Genomic DNA, 25,767 nt, shown 5'->3' on the forward strand with positions numbered 1-25,767 from the left:
GGTTATTTTTGAGTCAAGTACACACAATCTTCCGGCTGAGTAAAATTCATCTAATTGTAGCCTGCATATAAACCCGCACCTCAAATATAGCTAAGCGTCACCAAACTCAACCTAACAAAGTGGCTCACTCAACATGAGATGCCTTCAACTTGCGCTTACTTTGTTGACGGTGGCTCTTGCCGCCGCTCAGGCCACAGTTGAGGAGACGACAGAACAGTTTGTCAAATCTCTGCTGACACACACCAACAACTGGGCTGTCCTCGTCCTGACGTCACGATTCTGGTTTAACTATCGACACATGGCAAATGTGCTCAGTCTCTACAGAACGGTGAAGCGATTAGGGATTCCTGACCTGCAAATCATTCTCATGTTAGCGGATGATATTGCTTGCAACCCCCGTAACGCGTTTCCGGGAACTGTCTTCAACAATATGGATCAAGCGATTGATTTGTATGGTGATCTGATTGAGGTTGACTACCGGGGATATGAGGTTACCGTGGAAAACTTCGTTCGGTTACTCACCGACAGATGGGACGAGGACCAACCTCGATCGAAGCGGTTACTCACAGACGAAAACTCAAATATTTTTATTTACTTGACAGGCCATGGAGGCAATGAGTTTTTGAAGTTTCAGGATGCTGAAGAGATTGGCGCCCACGACATTGCAGATGCTTTCGAGCAAATGTTCGAGAAGAAGCGATACAATGAGATCCTTTTCATGATTGACACTTGTCAAGCTAACACTATGTATAAGCATTTCCACTCGCCCAATATCTTGGCTGTTGGTTCTCTGGAGTATGAGGAGCTGTCTTACTCTCACCATTCAGACATGGACATCGGGGTGGCAGTTATTGACCGTTTCACTTATTATACTTTGGACTACCTCGAAAAGATCGTCAAGAACTCTTCTGAAACAATGAGAGATTTACTCAGTGTTTACACTTTCGAGAACATTCATTCTAATGCCGGTTGGCGTACGGATTTATTCAAGCGTCCCATGGAAGAAGTGAAGTTAACCGATTTCTTCGGTAACATTCAGGAAGTGGTTGTTGACAACGTTGAGGACGATTTGTTGTACATTGCCAACCATGATGAATTAGGCAATCGCGTTGCACCAATTAAGCATTCTAAACCCAAGCTTAACTACACATTGGCAAAGGTGACATACGTGGACGATTCTGTCGACCAAATTGCCGTGTACGTTACTCCCACAAAGATGCGCATATTGAGCGCGTTGGGTATATTGTCTTTGGCATTCTTGTGGTGGGTAGTGAAGTAAGTTTTGACTTGTTGGAGTCGTCGTTGTACTGGGTATGACGTTTTTCTCTATATATTTGAACTACTACAAATACAGGTTAGATCATTAACGTTACAAGCATGGAAAATCTCGAAAGAATTTAATAGGATTATCAAATAGTTGCATTGGCAGTGCTTAACATTCAACAGCTCTTCTGCAAGCTGTGCCTATGTCTTCCATAACATCCTGCACATACGCACGGTAGCGCTGAGTGCTCATCGCATTTTTGAAAATGTAGGTGAAGTTCGAAAAGTTTGTCTCCAACCATCAAGCATGTCTGCCCCCAACCCTAAGGCCTTCCCTCTTGCCGACTCGAACTTGTCGCAACAAATTCTTGACCTTGTTCAACAAGCCCAAGGGGTCAAGCAGTTGAAGAAGGGTGCTAACGAAGTGACTAAGTCGCTCAACCGTGGTATCGCTGAATTCATCATCATGGCCGCTGACACTGAACCTATTGAAATTCTCTTGCACTTGCCTTTGTTGTGTGAAGACAAGAACGTTGCTTACGTTTTCGTTCCCTCGAAGGCTGCTCTTGGCAGAGCTTGCGGTGTGTCGAGACCTGTGATCGCCGCTTCCATCACCACCAACGACGGTTCTCCCATTAAGAACCAAGTTTACACTATCAAGGACAAGATTGAAACCTTGTTGATCTAAGCGAGCGGTCCGATTAATGACATGATCTCGAAAGAGTGATATATAGAGTTTACGAATAAAAACCGATCAACCTAGCTTCCTGCTTTGTAGTAATATAACTAGGTATAATATGCTATGATCGTGCCGGATTTCTCACCGGGATTGATCATCGGTCCATCGTCTTCGCACACCTCATCGCATGTCTGCTGAGGCGATAACAAGGTACCTCCGGTCCAAAGGCGATGTCAATGACATCTGTAATCAAGCCCGACGACTCGTTAATGCAGAACTTGAAGTAACGATTCCCGACGCCACGGGTTTCGTTCTTACTTTGTTTTGTGACCGCCTAAATGAGTCTCAATCCAAGTGGAGGCTGAATCCAGAAGTGTGGAAGACATTGGGCGAATTGTGGGATAAGCTGACAATATCACAACGGCTGAGGATAGCCAAACGTTTGAAGATTGTTGAAATATTGACCAATGTTATTGCTGAAGGTGACCTTAACGTCTTCCAACCCATGTTTGAGTTCATGGACAAAGTGGTGACAAAGGAATACATTGCGATGGACGAAAACCAAGCAATTTCATTATTGTCAGTGTTCACGAAGTGCCAAGTTCTGGAGCCTCTTTGGGTTCAAGTGATTACAGCCTTACATCAATTACACACCACGGATGTGACATATCTGCAAATGTCCAAAAAGCTGTACATCAAGTTCATCACTTCATGTATGCTGTCGATCGTTCTGCTCAATGTGAAGGATAACACCAAACCGTTTCTTCAAATTCTTCGAGATGTTATTTGCCTGGATAACTTCGCTTCCCAGTTTCTCACGATTTGGCAGAAGGAGAATTTGATTAACCAGTTCTCATCAGAAACCTTGAATTATTTGTTTGAATTGCTCATATCACATTTCCAACTGATTGATGTATCGTTTTGCGAGTCATTGTATCGAAATTTCACTACCAACAACGAGTCAAACGATGAATCTCTTTTAGAGATTTTATGTCGTACTCAACGACCGCTTTCGTACCAGTTTTTCAAAGACATCTACCAAAGGGAGGTCAAAAGACCCAAACTCAACATAAACATGATCCAATACCTATTCTCATTAGATGTTGAGCTTGCAATCGAGCATGCTACTGAAATAATGCACTGCGTCGATCAGGAAGCAGGGACGAAATTAATACCTGTGATTACCGAAGCTTTCGTCAAAGGTAGAGAAGCAAATGATTTCCTACTCAAAGTATGGCCCCAAGCAGCAGAGCATGCCACGTGGTGGTATGCCGACGCTATAACGAACCAAGTCTCAAAATTCATCAATGACTTGACCGTGAGACAACTTACGTCGTTGATGCCAGAATTGAATGATGCAGTTTTTACATGTGTGCTTGAGGGTCTTAACGATAGTGGATATCAGAAAATTGCGTCTGTAAAAGAAGCCGTGTTTAAAAGAGTGAATAATCCTGATTGGAAAACGATTTTCATGATTTTGTGTCTTTACCCTGAGGAAAAATCTAAATTGAAATTTCCAAAATTCACAACTGAGCCGTATTGTTTGTGGTCTAACTGCCGGATGATTGAAATTGGTACCTCTGTGGAGAACATAAACAAAATGAAAAGCGGTCTTATTCTGATCCTTGAGTCAAACTTAGCCTTCGTGCTCAAACGTTGGTTACCGGTAGCCGAATATCTTGGTGTGAGTAAGGAAGTAGTAGATCTACTTTTCAAATTGCCTGTGGATGACATTCGTCACCAACTTCAGCACGCTGGTTCAATCATCTTCGAGTTACACAACTTGACGTCAGCCATTGTCGATGCCATTATCGAACATAAGCTCGATGAGTTATACACCATCATACCACCCCAAGCCATTAGTAAGCGACAGCGGCGCCATGCAGTGGAAACTTTGTCCAATATAGTGACGAGTACTTACAGCAAACCAGCTGTAAAAGCCTTGCATCATTTACTAGCCATTGATGCAACATTACAGTCCCCTATCGAGTCGAACTTCTCAAATATTCTTCTACTCTTGAAGAATTCTGAGGGAGATTACATCAACGAGCTGTTCTCATTAGCACAACGTATTTGGAATGAGCACTTGCGGCAAATGGCGAATCAATCTTGTAAAGCATATGTTGAGAACGCCATAGATCAATTACAAGATCATGAGGGACAAAAAGAGATTACACCTGAATTGCGAATGACGATGGTTGTACTCTCAGCGTCATCGGTGCCAGAAGAGTTATCCCCCAGAATCAAACGTTTGTCACTGAAATTTGAAAAGGTCATTCATAACCTACTCAGAAAATCTGAAAGTCTTGATGATGAAACCAAAGCTTGGTTAATTTGGGGCCTCTCTTTGACAAGTGACCCTGATGTTGAGGAAATCATCAAAACAATAAAATGCCTTGGAACCTCAACCTCATCAGCGGTTAGACGAAATCTCTTCCGTCTAGTAACGAAAGTGTACCCTACAGAGATCAAAGACGTTGTTTATATCTTGGCTTTGTTTTACTCCCTCACAGCTCAAGGAGTAGAAGATCTCACCGAGGATTTGAGTGAATATTTTTCTAAGACCATTGACGCCGTTTTGACGGCTACAGTCAATTTCGTTGTGTATTCCATGTCAGAAATCTCCTTGGAAAACTCTGAGGTGTTTGCCAACATCGTTAAAGGGTTGCTCTCACAAATCACGAAGTCCACGAATGGTGGTCAAGCTGCAGTCTCATTATTGTTTCTGGCAATTATTCAGGGGACCAACCAAATGACACCGAAGGCGTTGGAAATCGTTTTGGAAGCGATCAACTTAGCTCTCATCCATAAGAGTTGGCTTTTTGACCAATATACTCTTGAGCAAGTCTTGTTACTCGTGTCAAAAGTCAGCAATATCTTGCAGTTGAGCCGTGAAACCGAAGCGGAGTCATGTTATTTGAAAGCCATTCGAGTAATTTCGCTGATCGTCTTATTACATCGCTACCGGCTTCTGCAACGCCATCACTTATTGATTGCATCGCTCACGTCTTTACTTGTACCCTTAAGTGTGGTCAGAAATCGTGCCACCACATTAAGCGAAAGCCGCATTGCAGGGGAGAGTTTTGCTCGGTTGTTACTGAACATCTGTGAAGTCAAAGCCATAACACTGAATGACACTCTTACGTCTGAGGCCGCACTCATTAAAAAGGAGTTAAGAAAGCATTTACCTGTGTTCATGGCGACATACATTCACTATTCGCTTAAGCACAATTTCCGTGAGGTCGTCCAACAGCAGTTGTTACCGGGGATTTTCACGATTTTCGATTTGATGTCTTCGACGGAAATGCAATTGGTTAATTCTACCTTAGACAGCCTGGGGAAAGTGTACTTCAAACGGTTGTACAACCAATACCAAGATCAAGGTAAGTGGAAGGATGCTTAAGAGTGTATTAATTGTACATATTAAATAGCTACGTATCGATTTTCATCCCGATGTAGAACTCTTCCTACTAATCGGCGAACATTCGTCGAAACACGTTGCATAGAATCCCATATGCGAGCATCAATTGCGTCGTTGTTTGCCAGAGATCTAGGATCTTGCGTGGTACTTTGATGCAAGGTATATTCGTATCGCAAGATGTCTTTCCTTGTTAGTAGACCCACAAGAGCTCCGTCCTTCACAATAAGGACGTACCTAGGCCCCAAACGCACAAATATGTCCAGTACGTACTCAAGCGAGGTACCAAGCGCCACTGCTAATGGACTTTTGTTGATCAAGGTTTTGAAGTCTGCTAGCTCAGCTCTTTCAGTATTAGGATCGAAATTACATTCCACATCATCAGCAGCTGTGGAGTAGTCTTTCTCCAACATAATTTCAAGATCCAGTCGAGACACAAACCCCACTAATCTACAATTTTCGGCCAGGTGAATGATAGGGTATCCGCGGAAATTTGTGGATGCTAAAGTCGCTCTGAGCTGGCCAAGTGTCAATGCTTGGTCTCGAGATGCTGAAAATGTCACGATAACCGGTGTCATGGCGGCATCCACAGTAGTGCTGCCGAACCCAAAATCCTCTTTAGGGTCAATGCATGGAAGCCCGTTAAATCTGATCATTTGGTCGGCAATACCACCATGACCCCACTTGTCATTTATAAGTTTCGTAATTGTTACAACAATCATGGTAGGGATGATGTACCTGATGGCACCAGTAAGTTCAAACATAATCACCACAACAGTGACGGTCAAATGAGTGATGCCCAGAAGAGCCGCTGCGGCCCCTAAGAATGCATAAGTTCCAGGAATGATGCAATGACCTTCGGCCGGACAACGACTGAACAAACTGCTATCACGATTGTTTTGATAGACAGCATCAACAAGTATACCAAGTGCCCTTCCAAATGTCGCTCCTGCAGCCATCGACGGGACGAATATACCTGCGGGGACTTTACAACCATAGGTGATGATTGTTAAGAAACAACGAGCAATTGTTGCAAACAACAACCCAAAAAAAAGCTTCACTTTCTTCAGGTTGGGGTCGCAAAGATCGTGAGAAAACTTACGATCATCACATTCTTTGAATAATAGTTGCATCGCCTCTGTCATATCAAGACGCAAAAACTCATTAAAGTATGCAATCAGCGCTGTAAAGAGAGCCAATAAAACCACCTCTTGTACTGCGTAGTTTCCCAAGTACTTTTTGCGAAATGCCACAACTCGAATGTTAAGCTTCAGAATAAGAATCCCGTAAACGCCACCGAATGCACCTATAAGTACGTAAACAGGTATTTCAAAGAAACGCCAATTGGTATGATATGACACTTCAAACAACACCAACTGACCGGTACGAAATGGATTGATGATTGCTAAAGTAGTCACGGCAATGAGAGCACAAAAGTACAGTTTCCAGATTGTCGCAAGTTGGAAAACTGATGATATTTCTTCGATTGAAAATAAAACACCACCCATAGGCGACCCAAATGCCACAGCCACACCAGCAGCAGCAGTTGCGGTCAAGAATTCACGACCCTTGGCAGCAGACTTGAGATATTGAGGAAAGTATTGTGCTACAACGTTGCCCACGCAAACGGCGTAGTGTACACTAGGTCCTTCTTTCCCAACCAGCAAGCCCAGGGCAATTGCTAAAGGCAATCCCACAGACTTAATCACAAGGGTTTTCCAACCCAAAAAACCATCCATGACGAACCCTGAGACGATACACTTGATTTCTGAGATCCCCAGCCCCGCTGCCAGAGGAGCATATATCTTAACGAGAATTGCAGCGATATAAGCCAACAAAATTGATACCGTAAGGTACACGAGATAATTGAGGAAGCTAAAGCTGGTCCACGAGTGCCAGTCAGGACAATGTTCGCTTTGCCACCAACAGCAGAGGGTTCGCGAAAGGTAGAAGTTATTGGGACAGTGACCCGTTCTTATCAGCGCCGCCCACGACGTAATGATATTGAGACACAGGGCAATGGCTCCGATTATAATCCCCATCACGGTAAGCACCAACCAATTCTGCATCAGAGCATACACTTTTGATTTGAAAGAAGTCGTGCCACTCAAGTTCTTGACTTTGGAAAGCCTCTGGCGCTGCTCATCCAACTCATCCTCGACCCAGTCAATGGTTCGAAATTGATCGAATCGCTGCACCTGTGCCACCTCCTTTTGGTTTACCCACGAGCCTGTCAGGCGACTTCGTAGGTTCATTCTTCTGATGACACCTGTTCTTGCAGGGCTCCTCAACCGGTCTGGGGTGAGGAAATTAAATGCAGGAAAATAACACCACCACAAGAATTGATAGAATGCGTTTGGTTGTTATAATCTAATGAAGAGAATATTGATATATAGAAAATTCTGATATATAGTAGAGTCTAGGGCGGATTTTGTTTACGACTGAGGCACCCTTGCAACCATCACCGTAAACACTTGTATGTGACTTACGGTCCCTGATCGGGCTTACACCAAAATTCTTAAGTGGATGATATTCTTCAATCGCAAGAAAGCAAGACAACTTTGCGATCCTTAACCCTATGATTTTTGAGCTGTTGGATGCGTTTCCCCTCCATACTCACTTATCTTGACTTTAGTGCGCACTCAAGGTCATCGCAGCCATCTCATTTATCGCAGCCATTTCAATCATTGCGTACAACCATGGGTAAAGCTAAGAAGACAAGAAAGTTCTCTGTGATGAAGCGCACCGTCGCTAACTACAAGAAGCAAGAGGAAGAAGCCAAGAAGGATAAGAAGGACCCCGAGCTCACCAAAAGCGTTCCGCAAGTGTCCCTGGCTTTGTTCTTCAAGTACAACGAGGCTATCAAGCCACCCTACCAAGTTCTTATTGATACCAACTTTGTGAACTTTTCCATTCAAAAGAAGATCGATATTGTCAGAGGGTTGATGGACTGTCTTTTGGCGAAGTGTATTCCCATTATCACCGACTGTGTTATGGCTGAACTCGAAAAGTTGGGTCCTAAGTACAGAATCGCCCTCAAACTTGCTAAAGACCCGCGGATCCAAAGATTGTCTTGCTCACACAAGGGGACTTACGCCGATGACTGTTTGGTGAATCGTGTCATGCAGCACAAATGTTACATTGTTGCAACCAATGATGCTGATCTCAAACGCCGGATTCGTAAGGTCCCTGGTATTCCTATCATGTCAGTTGGGGGCAGAACTTATGTCATCGAAAGATTGCCTGACGTCTTTTGAGAGCGAGGTAAACAATTTCGCGCACTCTTCCAACCTAACTCCGCCATGGGCAAACGTCACCGCAAGTCTCCCAATTTTAGTGAAGATAATTCATTCATTGCAGTTGATGGGGCACCAGTAGTGTTTGACGAACCACAATATCCCATACAATGGAGGGGTTACGAACCAATTGCTATTTCTCTCCACACCTACCAACCCTCGCTCTCGCTTTCGCAGAATTACTCAAACTTATTGCATTCATACACGAAGTTGGTTGAACAAGTGGCGAAACTCAACGCTGCAATCACTGTTGCTGGTCTTCATGATCCAATCTTAGCTTCATCAACACCCTTAAGTTTACCCCATTTGACGCCTTAATTTTGCAGCATGTAATTGATTAGAGTAATCTTTGCAATACGACTATGAATAAACGTATTTAGATCGAAGTCAAGCTTAGTTTTAACAGTAGTGAAGCGACTTTAATATAACATTCATCCTAGCACCGCCACGATTGACATCGTCATATGTCGTTCAAGCACCATGGAAATTCTACACCACGTTTCGTATACATCGGCTGATAGTGGATTGCTTGCCAAGTCGTGGTTGATGCATCTGTGTTCGGGATATATGAGACACACACTTAAATAAATCAAAAAGATCTGAGTTCTTGCTAAAGCCAAAAGTGGTCTTGTCATGCAGCCCAATACACGTTTAGAGAGAATGCTATATATGACAGTTTACGCGATCGATCTAGCCCTTAGTTACATTCCATTGGAAGGGTCCCTTGAGAGATTCAAACTTAAAGAACAGGATGCGCCTAAGTGAAAAGTGAAGGTGACTTTGCAGCAAATGCGCGGTGCTGTGCTGTCTTGTCTCGCCCAAAGCGAATTGCCGACGATTTTCAGCCTGTATCGATACGTTCGTGAACCACACGGAGCCGATTTTGAGGCGTTACGGGGTGGCAATAAGGCTTATAAGGTAATTGACTTGTTTTCATAAGACCTCCAACCGAAGTCTGGAGTATGGTCCGAGGGCTTGCCTCAGGAAGGGGGAAAGGGGGGTTGCATGGCTATGCAATAGGCTCCACTGAGCTTGTTGGGGATACTTAAGTGTAGAATATTTTTTGCGAATTTGTCGCGGCTTTTTATCGAGGTGGTATACCCCTTACATCCAGTATGTAATTCGCGTGGCTCGTGTCCTCTGTAATTGCTTCATTATCCGAACGAATACACTGTCACAAAGAGAGCTAACACAATATTAAGGGTATTATCCGAATTCCGCAGTTAATGACCCTATCGTTTAATGTGATTGCTTCTCTCAGATTTGACAAGGTGGGTGGGAGGTAGTGTCATGTCCCCGCATTATCGACCATTCTCGGCTAAAACTCAGTATTATTTGGCGGCAACTGGCTGAAATATAATGCCCCTGAGCGCCGACATATTCGGTTACACTCGTCATATATACCGTTGCCGATCCCCATTGCGTGACTGACCAATTCGCCAACTTCGCCTGGCAACTATCCTCTCCCATTTGTATTATACCCTGTGTTTAAACTATGACGCTGGTTATCCCAGCTACCGAACCACCAATGTTGGAAAAACTGCTGAACCTGTTATTACGAAAGTTGAAAAACGTGTTCAACAAGGACGAACTGTCGAATAAACTTCGCCAGAATTTGCCAGTGGTTGATCATGTCGACTCGGTAGCGTCTCTGAGCAACGCGTTTCATTCGTTTCAACAACAACATCAACAACAACAACAACAGCAGCAGCAGCAGCAGCAAAAAGAGGCGGCGGCACGCGCGGCCGAGGCTGAAAAGGAACGGCAGAAGCGGGAGTTCAAGAAAGAGGCTTACGCCCTGGACCATTTCCTACACATCGCCGACAACGAAGATCTTGTGGGTCTGTTGTTTTTCATCATCAACGGTGAGAAAACAGAGGATTCTGATGACAAAACGGTGACGCCGGACGACATTTCTGAGACCCACTCACCGGCGGATGCAGCAGGCCACATCAGTCATAATCACACAAAGTCGACCCATGATCAGGTGATGCCGCCTTCCAAGTCGGAAACCGGCGAGGTTGAGAGTCGACCAAATGCCATTGTTGATTTGAATGAAGAAACAAGCGGTCAGGGGACCTCTCATCAAAATCAATTACCCGAGCCAGAGGTTGATGAAATCGAGCCTGAGGTCGCTCCCCCGCCTCAAATTCTGATCAAGCGGGGGTTGTCACGTAAGGGCACGATCCGTCTGCTTAAATTCTGGTCGAAAGAGTCAACCAATCCCGGTGATGAAGAGATTCTTGAGCGACTGAACACTACTCTGACGAGTCACCTGGGGAACTCAGCTCTGCCAAACTCTCAGTCGACGTTCGCAAAGTTCCGTACCCTTTCCACGCGTGATTTGAGCCGTGGTTTCGGAAAACTTAAACGGATCGGCTCTCAAGATTCGCTTGCAGGTGGCCCTCTGCCTTCTCGTATGGCAAAATTGAATACGAGATCGCACGGGCTGTTACTGGATTCGCAACAGTCACACCACACTGTTACTCCTACTAGAGACCGGTATGCACCAAAAGTACCTCTGCCACTTGAGAAGAAAATTGATATTGATCAAAAGAACACATTTGCTGATGACAGCATTGAAATGGAGCAACAAACGCCGTCGCGTAAGAGTGCACCCATGGCTGTCAAGCGGGAATTGTCGTTTAAACGCAAGGACCAACCTCCGGACTCTGCCCTCGTGGAAATTATCCGGACTAACGGTGATCCTCCGACAACATCAACTACGGCTCCTGGGGATAAAGTGAGTCAAGAATCTGAAGACGCTCTGGAGTACACTCTGGCGCATGACGTTATAGATGTTGATGATTACAATTCCGATGTACTGCTGAGAAACTTAGTGACGGATGATGAAGATGACCAAGTGAACCCAGTGGCAAATAATAAACGAGGGAACTCACCGGATAAGGCTGTCAACTCTCGTCCTACCAAAAAAGCCATGCCCAACGGTTCCGCTAACCCTCCACCGAGACCCCCTCGTGAAATCAACGTCGGGCACGTATACCATCAACTACAAGGCCAAGCAAGCCGTCAGCTGACACGAACTAATCCAAATCAATACCCTGACCACCCCCATCCCCGCCAACAAACGAATAACAATCATCCTCCCACTGTTCAAGGACAAAAGCTTCATCGGGATCCTTTAGGAGCACCTGTACGGATGCTGCCGCAAGCTCAAGCTCAATTGATGCAATTCTACAACCAGCAATACGCCACCCAACATTACCAACAGCCTCAAATGGCTTCGGCATACACTTATGGTACGGCTCTGGCGTATGGCCCGCAGATGGCTCATTTAATGCACCATCAGCAACATTACCAACAGGTTCCTCAACCACCCATGCCGATGATGAATACCCCCTACCAACCCAAGTCAAACTATACCCAGATGCCGTTTACTGGTCAGCGGAAGAACAATCATAAATACAACCAGCCCAAAAAAATGTCGATGCCTCCTCCTCGACAACAATCTCACCAGAATTTAACACTGGAACAATTGCCTCAAGAGGTATCGTTCAAACCTGCCGCTTGAAGCTGATTACCGAGAAGTAACGTGGTACGACAACGAATTATTTTTGCAGCCTGGTGCTCTTTGTTTGATTCTTCAATTGTGTAATTATGTGTTTGTAACGTGCTAATCCCAATCATGTTCAATTAGCTCTCATTTTTTGTATCACAGCATCAAAGCTTGTTATGCTGTTAACTAATCGTCGTAGATGTATTGAGTTCACTCTGATACTTATCTTTTCAGTATCTTATCAGTTTATCGATGTGGCTGTGTTACCTCATATCGTCTCACTCACTCCATTGACGTCCGCTTGTCCGGAAGTATACGGGCTTTAAATACCGAAATGTGTCACGAAATTTTATATGTTGTCGTCAAAGTTCTGGTATCGTCTCAAGCTGGATATTTGTATACCGATGGCAAGTATACAGTTCTAGATCTCTACTATCTTCGGAATCCTCGGTGATGAATTGCGGTGGTGGCGGGGAATGCATCCCCCGCCATTCTTTTTACTGCGTCACGTGCTTGAATATATATAGACTCTACTGTGACAAATGGATATAGCACCAACTGCCCTTGAAAGCAATAAATCTAATAATCTACGCAGGTATTTTCATTTAAAATCCTCCATAATTTTCGCTACAATACTACCACTGTGGCAATAATCTGTCACGACTCACCTGCATATAACGTAGCGTTCCGGCCTGCGGAAAAACGTTTCAGTGGGGTTAAGCCATTTCCAGTCTAAAGAATTGAGCCAACAAAATTAGCGTGCCGCCCCATACGTGAGCCATCTATTTGACTGTATCGAAAACAACAATTTGAAACGTTATTGCTCCCAAATCTTGGCACAACTATCCGGATTAGCCCAAGTATGAGTCGTGGTGGAGCTGGAAACATTGAGCACCAAATGCACCAGCACCAACAAAGTCGTCGTGGGCTGGTGTTAAGTGCTTTCGGTGATAATCACTCGATTCATCTGTCGCAAGACCTGTTTGGTGTGAAACCCGTTCGGTCCAACCCTCTTCGTCCTGTGGCACTGAATCGCTCGGCGTCAATGAGACCCGTGATGCTGAATCGCCTGGGTCTGGGGTTGACTACGTCCCTTCTGAATCATGAACACTACTTGCATCCAACAACACTGCATAATAAAAAGACATACTATCTGACGGGCAGAGGCGGCGCTGGCAATATCGCTTCCGTCGAGGGAGCCCCTCCCCTGCCAAAGATCGTTGCTCAAGGCGAAAACTACCCCACCTTACACACAGCGAAAGTAAGTACCGGAAGAGGCGGGTATGGTAACATGGTGGAAAATTCTAATCCTGACTTCACTAGAAGACTTCAGGACGTTGATGGCAAGCCGGAGTTGAATGTCGTGCCGCTGAATAAGTCGATTCTGGTAGGACGCGGAGGCTTCGGGAACATAACAACAACTAAGCTGGCGGCATCGCAGTCTCTGAATCCTATGCAACAAACCGTTTCCCCTGAGGTTAATCTTTACACCATTCTGTCTCAAGGAAATGAGTTGAAGAAGAAACGCAACAAACTGTTCCTTGGAAAAATCAAAGAGATATTTGGATCTTAGCTTTTACTATCCAATCATACCCACAACGACATAATGATAGAATGAGAACATGACTTTAATAGTTTATCAAAACATATAATCGAACCGAGCACTCTATAAATATAAACAAACCGATATAACTTTAGTTAGATTCGAGGAACTCCCGAAGCTTAGCCAAAGCCTTAGACCGTTGCGAGATTTTGTTCTTAGAGGTTTTTCTCATCTGAGCGTAGGTCTCTTCAAATCCGTCGGGCTGGAAGATAGAGTCCCACCCAAAATCAGTAGGACCTCTCGAGTCAACAATCACACCTGTGGTGACACCCTGAAATAATTTCACTTCATGACCGGGACCTTCACAGAAACCCACCGTCGTGATGGCATTAGCGCTTTTGTCATCAAATTTATATAACATGTCGACCAACCCGGCAAGACCGATCAGCTTGACAAACCACTTAATGTAAGGTCCAGGAAGATTATTCATGGCATTGAACCCGAGACAGGTGTCTTCAATAACAACGGGACCCTTGATTCTTTCGGCGGCTTGCTTTGCCTTGTGGATGGTAACTTCCTCGATGGTGCCCTGCAACTCATCAAGATCAACGGACTGATTGGTGAGCTTCCAGTCACCAACTTTGCCGTCATCGCCACCAAGGATGGCCTGGAATTCCTTTAATTTGTTACTGTTACCAGTAACGAAGGTGAGTGTTTTCGACATAGCGATGAGAAAAGTGAGAAATGCTCTCCTGATAACACAACACAATTACGCTGTTCTCATTAACCATCGGATTACCCTATGTACAAGATGCTAATTCCGTTACAATTTACCCAACCGCTTCTTCAAAGCTCGTTGCTCACGTCTTCTCTTTCTCAACTTATGCTTCTTCATCTTCAATCGTCTCTTTCTTAAAACCGAATCAAGATACATGGTTCTGTCGACTTCTTCAGTCAGGTCACCAAAAGCGTCAAGTACCTTTTGATTTTCTTGAATTTCACGAGTAATAGTTCCGATCGTAACTGGTAGTTTCTCGTGTATGATGGCGAATTCTTGAGGTTTGACGAACTGGGGCATAACGAATGTGCGTCTGACCAACAGCCCAGCACTCATAAACCTCATGGGTATGGTGGGAAGTGCTCTGAAGACCCCCCGTAACATGGTAGTCGATGTCAATGCGTTCAATAGCAGTGGAAAATTTTTGGTCCTGCACGAGTGTAGATCGCGATTGTTCTCCAACTAACTGGAGCGAGGCTCCATAGATTCAAACTCATCTTCAGTACATAATGGCCACGATTAAAATAACTCAAATAACAATTGGGAATTTTTATTTTATAGTGTCTCTATTCAAATGATTGAAAATCGTCAATTCAATGGTTCATTCAATTGTTTTGGTGCGAGTGTATCACTGTATCAACAGAATGTCAAACTCGATGTTTATGATAACAGGCTCGGTAGTGTCAACAATGAACCCCTTAGTACCCGAAACACCATTACTGGAACTAGCATCACCATACATGCTACTAGGCCAATCAATAACATCATATATGAGTCCGTTAGTGTTCAAAACCGTGGGACAGCCAAGAGGGAGAATCCCACAAATTGGAACCTTTTTTGATGGGTAGAATAACAGCTTGTTTTCATAGGTGATGTAGTTTGTACCCTTTTGAGTCGAAAATATAACGTCCGTAGTGGTTATCATGAATAAGTCAAGCTCACGGTTAAGCATCATTGTAATTTTGAACAACTGATTGATCAGGTGAGCTGATTGATCGAATCGACCTCCCATACCTCCAATAATGTAGACATTATTAGAGGTCAGCTTGTCAGTCTCGTTGATCTCGTCAGACAACTTAAGGAGCCCTTCATGTTCCTCTATATCGGATTCAAGGAGCTTGGCATTTCGATACCACACACGAATAAGATAAAGCGACTTTGTTAAATCAGTGGCGTATTGCGAATATTGAGGAATAATCCTTGAGCCATGTGATTTGTAGTAATCCCGAACTTCGACCAGCAACAGGTCAAGATCACCCACAATGAAATCTGGAATGTATTTCTTGCGATCATCATCGGACTTCCAGAAAGAATATAACCGATTGGCACCACCATCAGCACAAACATGCAATTGAGTTCGTTGCCACAACTTCAAGACACCCGACCCTGATAGATCTTGATTGAGGATGAGAAGGGCTCCACAAGCTGTTTCTTGATGGTTGAGAAACGTAAAGGGCAGGATTAGATTATAATCCCCTTCAGGAGCGGGCACATCGGTCGCCTCTGGCTTCTCTACCACTGGCATTTGTCAGAAGATTTGGGAATCAAGTTTTGCTGCACGGATGTGTGTATGCGCTTTCGCACCCTCACCATTTCGTCGATGGCAGAATACTGTTGGTGATTATGAGTAACACTAATTCAGAGGGAAATCAGGATAAGTCCAAAGTGGTCCCTCGTGACGTGAGATTATTGCATCTTATATTTGCAACTCAAGGCGTCCAAAACTACCAAGACCATGTACCGCTTCAGCTTATGGACTTCGCTCACCGCTACACCGTTCTGATTTTACGTGACGCTTTGACCTACAATGACCATGCCAAACCTACAAATCCCAACAGCAATATCAATGCGAATACCAATACGACTGTGACAACTGATGATATTCGCTTGGCTATCGCTGCTCGGACGAATTATCAATTCAAGCCAGTGCCACCGAAAGAATTGTTATTGGAGCTCGCTGAAGAGAGAAATTCGAAACCATTACCGGCAGTTATTCCAAGATGGGGGTTGAATTTGCCCCCTGAACGTTATTGCTTGACAGCTCGTGATTGGGACAATTTGGAAGAAGAAGAGAAGCAGATGCAAGAAGAACTGAACAAGCGGCCCCGTCGGAGTTAGGTAAGCTGGCCTACCTAGATGGATCAAAGCATTAAGTAATAATTTATAAAAGCGATAACGTGTGTAGACTTGGCTCATATGAGTACGAGTGGCACGGCTAAACTGAAAAACTTGGTTTTGTGTGTTTACGGAAATCTTCACATTTTGGGTGAAAGCTATGGGGATCAATGAATTCTCGTCATGGAAGAACTCTTCAAGAATCACGACTAAATAATCTCTGGAATGAAGTTTTCCTGATCATATATTTCAAATGAATTGAATTGGATAGAGGCTATGTTTTTCAACGCGCGCTTCTGGACAACGAACGAAATCTGTTTCTAACCAAATATGCTACAAACGACAGCGGCGCTGATCCCAGAGTAAGTTGCATCATACCTTTAAGGTTCAAGATGGTGGCAATTCTTTGTCCCATTGACACATTGCACATAAACAAATACTGACTATCAAGAGCTCGCGAGGATTATCCTGGCGCATGCCTCGCAGAGAGAACAGGCCGTTTGCCCAATTTTGTTGATTTGGGCCCGGCTGATCTCTGCAATATCCAAAAGGTTTCCGTCAATTCCAAGTCGCAAAAGGAGTTGGGTACCTTTTTATACTACACTGGTGTTGACACTCTGAACTCTGCCCTGATCGCAGCTCATTTGCAAGGTCTCGCCAATCTCTTGAGTCTGAAACCTCAGTATTGGTTCAATGAGAAGAAGTCTTGGAGGGTTCCTGAGCTCACGTATTGTGCGTATAATGCATTTTCCAAGGTCGACATGAGGGTGACGGTGCATATTCCAGGGAAATTTGAATCGCAAGTCATTGACTCTGATGGAAAGTTGATAACTGATAAGCTTAGCTCTGACGATATCGAAGCTTTGTGGTTGGAAACTTTCGTATCATGTATGGTTCGGCTGGTACTCGATCCCGACGACGAAGAAATCTATAAAATGCGGGGTTTGGTCGAAATTCGCAAAATTAATCCCTTGAACAACGGCTCTGGCTCCAAGGAAACAGTGGCGAATTTCATCGCTGCGTTCGAAAAGTTATTTTGGGATGGTCCTAAACTTGGATGTTCTGTTGAAATCCCTCTGCCCACGATCGTCAATAACTACCTTGTTGATGGGTTCCTTAAGGTAATTGAGCTCACCCAACAATACAGTTTGGCTCTTGAGGTTTTAAAGAGATTGCAAGAACAAGAACCTGCCGTTGTTACTCTTTACGCCAAAGTCTTGTTGATGAAGGATGAGGAAGTCAAGGCCGTTCAAGTGATGTCGGAGGGTATTAAGGAAAACAATCGTAACGCCGATTTACTTTTGTTGCAATCAGAATTTTGTCTCGACAAAAAGCGTACTGACTTAGCTCTTCTGCTAGCTAAACAAGCCGTGAAGCTGTCACCTCTGGACTTCAAGACTTGGGCAATGTTGGTGAAGGTGTACACCAAAATCGGCGACTTTGAGAATGCCTTGCTTACACTCAATTCGTGCCCAATGTCGTCTCACAAGGAGAAATTCCTCTTGAAGCGTGTGGTTCCTTTGCGTGGTAATCCCGATGATTTGCACTTACCGCTGCCGGTAGACGTTACTCTTGACGGGGTTCTGAGTTTGCAACTCGAGGAAGTTGAGGCAGAAGAACGCACTTTGGATCCTCTGTTAATGAATTTGCCCGCAGCCAATTTGAAGCTGACATTTGCAAAGGCTTATGATTTGTTAACAGATATCGTCAACAAGACTGGCTGGGAGACTCTTCTCAAATACCGTGCCAAAGTGTTTGTTATGGAGGAGGAATACCGTAAAGATAAAACCTCAAATGGTCACACTCGCTCACGCTCGACTGTTTCAGTTAACGAAGCGACACCTACCAATGGCGATGATGAGGCTCTGGTGAAAACTGAGGTTACTGACAATGATGCCGCTCTGACGGTTGCTGTAAAGCTGCCCAAAAGAGAATCAGGAGCTGATGAAGACGAGTTCCGCAAAAAGAGATTGTGTGAACGTTGGCTCGACAACTTATTCATGTTGCTTTACGAGGACTTGAGGGCTTACACAATGTGGCAAGCTGAGTCTGTTCACTTCCAAGCCAAGCAAATGGTGTACAAGAAAACTTCATTGGAGTGGGACAACTTGGGTCAAATTGCTTATCGTCTCAAACACTTCAAAGAAGGTCTGGTGGCATTTAATAATCTGTTATCTCAACGCTTCCTGCCAAAGGCTCAATTGGAAATGTTGCGCTATTATTGCATTGAAAGGGCCAAACTCAACCAACGTAACTCTCTGGTAGTGGCTCTGAGTACAACGGTTAACTTTTCTAAAGCAAACAATGCGCTTCTGGAAAAGATTTTGGAGTCTGTTGTGAAATTGTTAGTGTGGAATCATCGGTGGTACTCTGAATTTTCGACTACGTTGATTTTAGCGCTAGAGGACTTGATTGCCAAAGATGGGCTAATCAAGATTAAATCTCTTGTGCAAGCGTTATACTCGGAGTCGCCAAACCCTTCAACAACATCGACAGATCATATCCCTAACAGGGGTATCTGTGAAATGATGGATGATGAGTTCAACTTCTTCCGCACATATGAAGTCATTGGCGCCGATAACTAAATAGCCGTAGTGATTCTATAGTTGATCCATATGGTGAAAGTCAAGTTACATAGATGGTCTGCAGGTCTTCCTTTTTTTCATGCTCGGACTTCGTCAAACCGCTCCGCATGAAATTTGACTCAATTCGGTGTTGAATTACTTTTGCCGGAGAAAACGTTTGTCGGGGCACGTAACACAAAGCTTTTTCGGAGTCCAAACTAAAACAAGCTTCTTTTAAATCTTCTACATACTCGAACTTGTTTTCGGTAATAGCTCCTTAATTAACACGGAACTGTATTTACATTGCTTGGCAAACTCCAGTCGGGACTCCAAACCCGTTTGCAAAGTGACTCACATCGGCTGCGTTCCCCATTTTGGATGCGCGAGAGTGCCGAACAACGAAGTAGAGATCTCAGCAAGAACACCGTGTTATTTCAAAACACCGATGGAGATACAGCGCCAGAGAACTGTCATATTGAAGCATTGCAAAAAATTCGACTCGGATCCTCCTTCTCTCGCTTAATGGAGCATCATACTTCTTTGTTTCCACGGCAATTAGTGCACAGAAGCGTGCATATTTTGAGATGCCTTTCCTACTTAGGCGATGAAAAGTGGCAGAATGTAGGAAAAGTTTTCTCCTTATAAAACAAGATTTGCCCTTTATCATGCGGCATCTTTTCTTAGGAACAAGTTTGACTCGGGTTGCCAGAAATCTACTCCGATTCGTTAAGGTACCCTATCACTTCTATTCCCCGATTAGTGATTGCATAACGTCAAACGTACAGCGATAAGATGTCTCCCTCCAAGTTATCGATGTCACCGGTAAATGGTACTGAATTGGTCGCTGTCAACGACTCGGTGGTGCCTGTGAGACGTGTCACCAAGCAGGCCCCTCACCCTTTGGTGATGATTCCCGGTCCAGTCGAGTTTACTGATGAAGTTTTAGACGCTATGAAAACGCCTCCTCAAGCTCACACTGGACCCGCATTTACTAAAACCTTCTCCGAAGTGTTGCGGAAGGTGCGCTTGGTTTTTGGTAATGAGAAGACTGCAGGTGGTCAAGGCATCGTTGTCTCGGGGTCAGGCACTTTGGGTTGGGACTTCGCCGGGGCAAACTTGATCACCAAGCCGGACTCCGATAAGGTTCTTTGTGTATCCACTGGTTTTTTCTCTGATGGTATGATTGAATGCTTGTCGAACTTTGTCGCTGACGAAAATAAGCAAATCACCGTATTGGAAGCGGCTGTGGGTGAAACTGTTCCTCTTCACGACATCAAAACTCAATTACAAAAAGACAACTATCGTCTCATTGCCTTGACTCAAACCGACACGTCGACGGGGGTCTTGACGGATATCAAAGCTGTCGCGGAACTCGTTAAGCAAGTCTCGCCAGAAACCCTCATTGTCGTGGATGCTGTGTGCTCTGCTGGGGTAGAGGAAATTCAATTCGACAATTGGGGTCTCGACTTCGTGTTGACTGCATCGCAAAAAGCAATGTCGACCCCAGCCGGGTTGCTGATAATGATGGCCTCGCAAAGAGCCATTGACCATGCCTTGCTGGTGAAGCACAAGAAGCCGGTGTATTGCTCGTTCAACAAATGGTTGCCCATCATGGCTAACTACGAAGCTAACAAACCGCTGTACTTTGCTACTCCTTCAGTACAATTGGTGACGGCGTTCAATGTGTCTTTGAACCAAATCTTGGGAAGTGACCCAATCGTCGATCCTGCGACGAAAATCCCTAAGCTGTTGTTGCACCGGTTTGCCGTCCACAAAAACGTGGCTCGCTCGCTTCGGCAAGACCTCTTACAGCCTCAATTTGGTTTGCGCCCAGTGTGTAACAATATCGACGATTGTTGCAACGGCATGACTGCATTATATGTCCCTGATGATGTCAAGGTTCCTGACGTATTGGCTTACGTCCTGAAAAACTTTGACATTTCCTTGGCTGGTGGTATCCATCCCAAAATTGCGTCGAAGTACATCAGAATTGGGCACATGGGTATTTCCGTGACTGGTCAACTGGCGGCGGATGTTAAACGCACCGCAGCGGCTGTTAAGTTGGCCCTTCAGGCAGTGCTGCCCAAAGCTAAACTTTGAGCGCACTGTTAAAAGTTAAAAGCACTGGTTTTGGTTTGGTATTTGTGGTTTAATAAACGCTTTAAAATTTTCTTTGAGTCATAAACATAAATATTCGAGATATACAAGATTTATCATTACTTGTCAGACGACAGTTCTGAGGTTGCAAATACGTCATCGTTCGCTGATTTTCTAGCTTCTTGTTGAAAGCCTTCAGCAGCGACACGACGCAATTCCGCCCGCGATTCTTCCGCTCTTCTCTTCCTGGCTTGCAATTCAGCGTCACGTCTTTCCAACTCTTCGATCCATAACTGCTCCCGCTTTTTGGCTTTATCGTGAAGCATTTGTTCATGTCTCGCCTTGTAGTCGATCGATTCCTTATGCCACAATACAGAACCCAGTACCAACGCAATAAGAGTGATTAATTGGAAGGCAATACGGTAACGGAAGTACTTTTGTGTCTTGAGTTTCTCGCCTCTTTTCATGGATCTGGCCGCCAAAATCACCGCACCAGCTGTGGCAAGGGAGCCAAGTGGAACCACTGGCTGCTCCTTGCACTTAGCCCACATCTTTTGGAGAATATCCTCCCTATGGTTAGCTATCACTGTAGGACATTACGTAGGAAATGTGCCACTTACTCATCTTCAACTTCAAATGACGACGGGATCGCTGCCATCTCGATTGAACTTTATTATCCGATGGCAAATGTTCGTGTGAGCACTTTAATAAAAAGCACCGCGGACTTTGACGCAAACCCCATAATTAACTTTTGAAGTGACGGCTAGTGATGTGTACATTCACATTGAAATCTATATTACATTTAGGACTTATTCCGCAAGAATGAATTCCTTGAACTCAGCATAAGCCTTGTCCAAATCGTTATTGATGATGACTTTGTCATGAGCGCCAGTGTCGGCGTATTCCATCTCGGCTGAAGCTGCGTTTAAACGAGCCGTCAAAGATTCAGGAGTTTCGGTACCACGACCTTTCAACCGGCTTTCTAATTCATCTAACAGAGGAGGTGCAATGAACAAGAATCTGGCGTTCAAGTCAGTCTTCTTCACCAGCTTGACACCTTGCATATCAATATCCAATAAGCACTGCTTACCTTGTTCGGCAACAGCTTTGACCGCAGCAATCGAGGTACCATAGTAGTTACCGCTGAACTGGGCCCATTCAATGAAAGCGTTCTCATCAATCATCTTCTTGAAAGTTTCAACGGAGGTGAAGTTATAGTCCTTCCCATCAACTTCGCCTTCTCGGGGCTTTCTAGTGGTGTTGGAAACCGAAAAACCGAATTTTCCGGGATATTCAGCAAACAACTTCTTCAACAAAGTCGACTTGCCGGTGCCCGATGGGCCCAGGATCACGATAGGACGCATAGGAGACATGGTTGAAATTTTGCAACGCGCATTTTTCACCACGAGGGTGACGGTAAGCCGGCGGCACAACTATGACATGGACTCAAAGAAATTCTTTTCAAGTAGAGGAAATTGAGTTCAGCGGCTACTGTATTTTCAAAATAATTTTAAATTTCATTCATGGATAGGCTCTCGCTATAAAGTAAGTATATTCAGCACGTGACTCCCTGCCATTTTTCTCATCCATCGGTTAGCGAAACCTCTCTGCATGGATAATCTAAACCTGGCATTAGCCACAATGTACCTGGGGGCTCCCCAGGCACAGAAGGCTGAGGCGAACACATTCCTTCAAGATTTCCAAAAATCCCATGAAGCCTGGCAAGTCGTCCATGATATCCTCGCCAATCCTGATCAGCATGTGTTGCAAACCCAAATGTTTGCCGCCCAAACGTTACGCAACAAGATTACATATGACTTGAGCCAAATTCCCCCTGGCGATTACGACAAACTCAAGAATTCATTAATTGAATTACTTCCTCTTTACGCTGCTCATGAGTATCGACTTGTCAGAACACAGCTCAATATCGCGCTCTCCCAGTTGGCCTTACAGTATTTGCAATGGGACAATGCAACGGAGGAAGTCATTTCGAAGTTGCTGCTGCTGATGGAAACAGTCCCTACTCTCTTGGAATTTTTAAGAGTGTTGCCTGAGGAACTTAGTGAGGTCAAAAAGACGAGTTTAACTGATGAAGAGTTTTATCTGCGAACTGATGTTTTGATTAGCCGTCAAGTTGAACGAGTTGTTGGTATTTTGGCCAATTTGGCGGAGAAGCATAGCGATGATTCTCAATTAAGTGCATTAGTGCTTGACGCACTCAATCTGTGGATTAAGGAATGCCCCATTGAACTGATTGTCACGGTGACACCATTGACAAATTTAGTCTATCAATCATTGCTTAATGAAGCTACGTTCGACAAAGCGGTTGATTGTCTCATTACAATCTTGAGGGAAACTCGCGATATTACTAATGATCAATTGATCAATTCATTATTCGAACTGTTATTGCAAATCAGAGATTTCTTTTTCAAGGCCCATAAGGATCGCTTGGAGGACCCCGAAACGGTCGAACAGTTAACTAGGCTTTATGTCGAAGCAGGCGAACTGTGGCATGTGTTGATTGCAAAGAACCCGGAGCACTTCATGCCCCTTGTTCAAATTCTTGCTGAGCTTACGAAATTTGATGAAGATTTGGATGTGGTCAAGTACACTTTTCCATTTTGGTTTGAGCTCAAGCAACTTATCACCCTCCCGAAATTCGAACAAAGCAAGATGTTATTCAGTAATGTCTACGCAGAGCTCATTGAGACTCTCATAAAGCACTTGACATACCCGTTGGGAGACAATGATAATGATCTTTTTGACGGGGATAAGGAGTCTGAAGATAAATTTAAGGAGTTCAGGTATGACATGGGAGATGTTCTTAAAGACTGTTGTGCTGTGGTAGGTGCAACTAGAGCATTGTCTATCCCGTATGACAAATTGCAGGCTCTCCTACTGAATAAGAATCCTTCTACTGCACGCTGGCAATATCTCGAAAGCCCGCTTTTCTCATTGAGAACTATGGCGAAAGAAGTTCCTCTTACCGAGAAGCTGGTCTTGCCCAACATTATGAGTCTTTTGGTACAATTACCTGAACATCCTAAGCTTCGCTATGCCGCAACACTTGTGCTTGGTCGATACACAGAATGGACTTCAAGAAACTCTCAGTATTTGGAACCGCAACTTAATTACATCATCATGGGTTTCCAAGTCGCAAGTGGCACATCCTTGAATGCCAGTGGGTATCTGGACATTGTTGTGGCAGCATCGCGAGCCTTGATGTTTTTCTGTTTGGATTGTCTGAACTTGCTTGTCAACTATATTGAACAATTATACCACGTGTATGATCAGATCAAGGATCACGTTGACAAGGAGTCTCATTATGAATTAGCCCAAGGTTTAGCTTGTGTGATGACACAAGTACCCCAAGAAGCGCAATACAATACAGCAGAAAAGTTTATTGGACCAACTTTAACGAAGTTGGCTGCATTGCAGGCACCTCAAGATCATGAAGTCGCTTCCGTGCAACTTGAGGTTCTCAATTCATTTGTTATGAAGTTGGCCGCAAAATCATTCGAAAAGCCCGAAAATGCATTTGCCAACTTTTACATAACCAAAATCTGGCCGGTTTTGACGAAGACGTTACTTCAATTTGGTTCGCAAGGTGATGTAAATGAACACGCGGCTACTTTGATAAAGTCAGCAACCCAGGCGTTCTCAACGTATCTTCTACCAATATTGGGTGAGGTCGCCACATTGTTGCATGAAGGATTTGCTCAGAGTCACGCGGGTTGCTTTTTGTGGGCTCTGGGGGTTCTCGTCCGCGAATACGGCGATGAATATTGCGACGATGATACCAAAAATTCCATTTATAATTTTGCCATCAGCCAATGCCTGGCTTTTTTCACTTTCATTGGCAGTTCTACTGTCAACCTGCATATCGATCTCATGGAAGACTTTTACCGAATGGCTGGAGATATATTGATGTTTTTCCCCGAAAAAATTGTCTCCAATGACGATCTCATGGCATTAGTCCTTAAAGTATCTGAGGTCACCTTGTCCAACTTGGTCGAGCGGCAGCCGTTAATCGAGTGCCTACACTTTCTCATCGACTTAATTCTGTGGGGGTTGCCTCACCCGCCTGTACTGTTCTTTGGAGGAGACACAGACTTCATCCGTAATCACGTTAAGTTGATTCTAGCTCAAAATGGACTTGCTCTTCTCAAAGTGGTTGTACGTGGGGTTGTCTTCACTTTTCCTCAGGACTTGCTTCAAGACGCAAATGATCTTTTGTTGAAACTTTTGACCGTAATGGAGGCGCCAGTGGCCATTGATTGGTTGCAGCAAGCGGTATCGAATCTCCCTGATGTAAATGACAAAGAGTTGGAGAAATTGATGCTGGTTGTTCTGGTGGCGTTGCCTAATCGTGACAATCGTCGTGTTAGATCTGGATTGAAAGATTTCGTGACTTGGTATACACGCAAAAATGTTACCCCGCGAACTCAATTTACATAATTAATCTTCATGCTACGAAAAGTACGTGCTCTCAGTGGT

The 25,767-nt window shown here is 44.4% G+C and overlaps 15 protein-coding genes across 15 annotated transcripts; 9 read left to right on the plus strand and 6 right to left on the minus strand. All coding sequences in view use genetic code 12, as the record gives it.

Moving 5' to 3' along the window:
- Window positions 1-133: 133 nt before the first annotated feature.
- GPI8 (GPI-anchor transamidase) lies at window positions 134-1,279 on the plus strand (the record flags this gene model as incomplete). The annotated part of the gene is made up of 1 exon (XM_034153730.1): window positions 134-1,279. One exon carries the CDS (start codon window positions 134-136, stop codon window positions 1,277-1,279), a length of 1,146 nt encoding a protein of 381 aa, XP_034013941.1.
- Window positions 1,280-1,570: 291 nt separating this feature from the next.
- Window positions 1,571-1,951, plus strand: DIURU_001211 (RNA binding protein; the record flags this gene model as incomplete). Its single annotated transcript, XM_034153731.1, has 1 exon — window positions 1,571-1,951. The coding sequence occupies one exon, from the start codon at window positions 1,571-1,573 to the stop codon at window positions 1,949-1,951; it is 381 nt and encodes a 126-aa protein (XP_034013942.1).
- Window positions 1,952-2,129: 178 nt separating this feature from the next.
- On the plus strand, window positions 2,130-5,345 carry DIURU_001212 (uncharacterized protein; the record flags this gene model as incomplete). Its single annotated transcript, XM_034153732.1, has 1 exon — window positions 2,130-5,345. The coding sequence occupies one exon, from the start codon at window positions 2,130-2,132 to the stop codon at window positions 5,343-5,345; it is 3,216 nt and encodes a 1,071-aa protein (XP_034013943.1).
- A 20-nt stretch (window positions 5,346-5,365) lies between these two features.
- Window positions 5,366-7,615, minus strand: DIURU_001213 (uncharacterized protein; the record flags this gene model as incomplete). Its single annotated transcript, XM_034153733.1, has 1 exon — window positions 5,366-7,615. One exon carries the CDS (start codon window positions 7,613-7,615, stop codon window positions 5,366-5,368), a length of 2,250 nt encoding a protein of 749 aa, XP_034013944.1.
- A 444-nt stretch (window positions 7,616-8,059) lies between these two features.
- On the plus strand, window positions 8,060-8,617 carry DIURU_001214 (rRNA-processing protein; the record flags this gene model as incomplete). Its single annotated transcript, XM_034153734.1, has 1 exon — window positions 8,060-8,617. The coding sequence occupies one exon, from the start codon at window positions 8,060-8,062 to the stop codon at window positions 8,615-8,617; it is 558 nt and encodes a 185-aa protein (XP_034013945.1).
- A 1,534-nt stretch (window positions 8,618-10,151) lies between these two features.
- DIURU_001215 (uncharacterized protein) lies at window positions 10,152-12,188 on the plus strand (the record flags this gene model as incomplete). The annotated part of the gene is made up of 1 exon (XM_034153735.1): window positions 10,152-12,188. The coding sequence occupies one exon, from the start codon at window positions 10,152-10,154 to the stop codon at window positions 12,186-12,188; it is 2,037 nt and encodes a 678-aa protein (XP_034013946.1).
- Window positions 12,189-13,035: 847 nt separating this feature from the next.
- On the plus strand, window positions 13,036-13,746 carry DIURU_001216 (uncharacterized protein; the record flags this gene model as incomplete). The annotated part of the gene is made up of 1 exon (XM_034153736.1): window positions 13,036-13,746. One exon carries the CDS (start codon window positions 13,036-13,038, stop codon window positions 13,744-13,746), a length of 711 nt encoding a protein of 236 aa, XP_034013947.1.
- A 121-nt stretch (window positions 13,747-13,867) lies between these two features.
- On the minus strand, window positions 13,868-14,440 carry HAM1 (nucleoside triphosphate pyrophosphohydrolase; the record flags this gene model as incomplete). The annotated part of the gene is made up of 1 exon (XM_034153737.1): window positions 13,868-14,440. One exon carries the CDS (start codon window positions 14,438-14,440, stop codon window positions 13,868-13,870), a length of 573 nt encoding a protein of 190 aa, XP_034013948.1.
- Window positions 14,441-14,539: 99 nt separating this feature from the next.
- DIURU_001218 (mitochondrial 37S ribosomal protein mS38) lies at window positions 14,540-14,878 on the minus strand (the record flags this gene model as incomplete). The annotated part of the gene is made up of 1 exon (XM_034153738.1): window positions 14,540-14,878. One exon carries the CDS (start codon window positions 14,876-14,878, stop codon window positions 14,540-14,542), a length of 339 nt encoding a protein of 112 aa, XP_034013949.1.
- A 244-nt stretch (window positions 14,879-15,122) lies between these two features.
- Window positions 15,123-16,019, minus strand: DIURU_001219 (thiamine diphosphokinase; the record flags this gene model as incomplete). The annotated part of the gene is made up of 1 exon (XM_034153739.1): window positions 15,123-16,019. One exon carries the CDS (start codon window positions 16,017-16,019, stop codon window positions 15,123-15,125), a length of 897 nt encoding a protein of 298 aa, XP_034013950.1.
- A 98-nt stretch (window positions 16,020-16,117) lies between these two features.
- Window positions 16,118-19,194, plus strand: DIURU_001220 (uncharacterized protein; the record flags this gene model as incomplete). The annotated part of the gene is made up of 2 exons (XM_034153741.1): window positions 16,118-16,607; window positions 17,096-19,194. The coding sequence occupies 2 exons, from the start codon at window positions 16,118-16,120 to the stop codon at window positions 19,192-19,194; spliced, it is 2,589 nt and encodes an 862-aa protein (XP_034013951.1).
- A 771-nt stretch (window positions 19,195-19,965) lies between these two features.
- On the plus strand, window positions 19,966-21,273 carry DIURU_001221 (pyridoxal-phosphate-dependent aminotransferase family protein; the record flags this gene model as incomplete). Its single annotated transcript, XM_034153742.1, has 1 exon — window positions 19,966-21,273. The coding sequence occupies one exon, from the start codon at window positions 19,966-19,968 to the stop codon at window positions 21,271-21,273; it is 1,308 nt and encodes a 435-aa protein (XP_034013952.1).
- Window positions 21,274-21,389: 116 nt separating this feature from the next.
- On the minus strand, window positions 21,390-21,821 carry DIURU_001222 (uncharacterized protein; the record flags this gene model as incomplete). Its single annotated transcript, XM_034153743.1, has 1 exon — window positions 21,390-21,821. The coding sequence occupies one exon, from the start codon at window positions 21,819-21,821 to the stop codon at window positions 21,390-21,392; it is 432 nt and encodes a 143-aa protein (XP_034013953.1).
- Window positions 21,822-22,079: 258 nt separating this feature from the next.
- On the minus strand, window positions 22,080-22,643 carry GUK1 (guanylate kinase; the record flags this gene model as incomplete). Its single annotated transcript, XM_034153744.1, has 1 exon — window positions 22,080-22,643. One exon carries the CDS (start codon window positions 22,641-22,643, stop codon window positions 22,080-22,082), a length of 564 nt encoding a protein of 187 aa, XP_034013954.1.
- Window positions 22,644-22,911: 268 nt separating this feature from the next.
- On the plus strand, window positions 22,912-25,728 carry MTR10 (Mtr10p; the record flags this gene model as incomplete). Its single annotated transcript, XM_034153745.1, has 1 exon — window positions 22,912-25,728. One exon carries the CDS (start codon window positions 22,912-22,914, stop codon window positions 25,726-25,728), a length of 2,817 nt encoding a protein of 938 aa, XP_034013955.1.
- Between the last annotated feature and the right edge of the window lie 39 nt (window positions 25,729-25,767).

Source organism: Diutina rugosa (genome assembly GCF_008704595.1).
Source record: "Diutina rugosa strain CBS 613 chromosome Unknown scaffold34_size146191, whole genome shotgun sequence".
Lineage (NCBI taxonomy): Eukaryota > Fungi > Ascomycota > Pichiomycetes > Serinales > Debaryomycetaceae > Diutina > Diutina rugosa.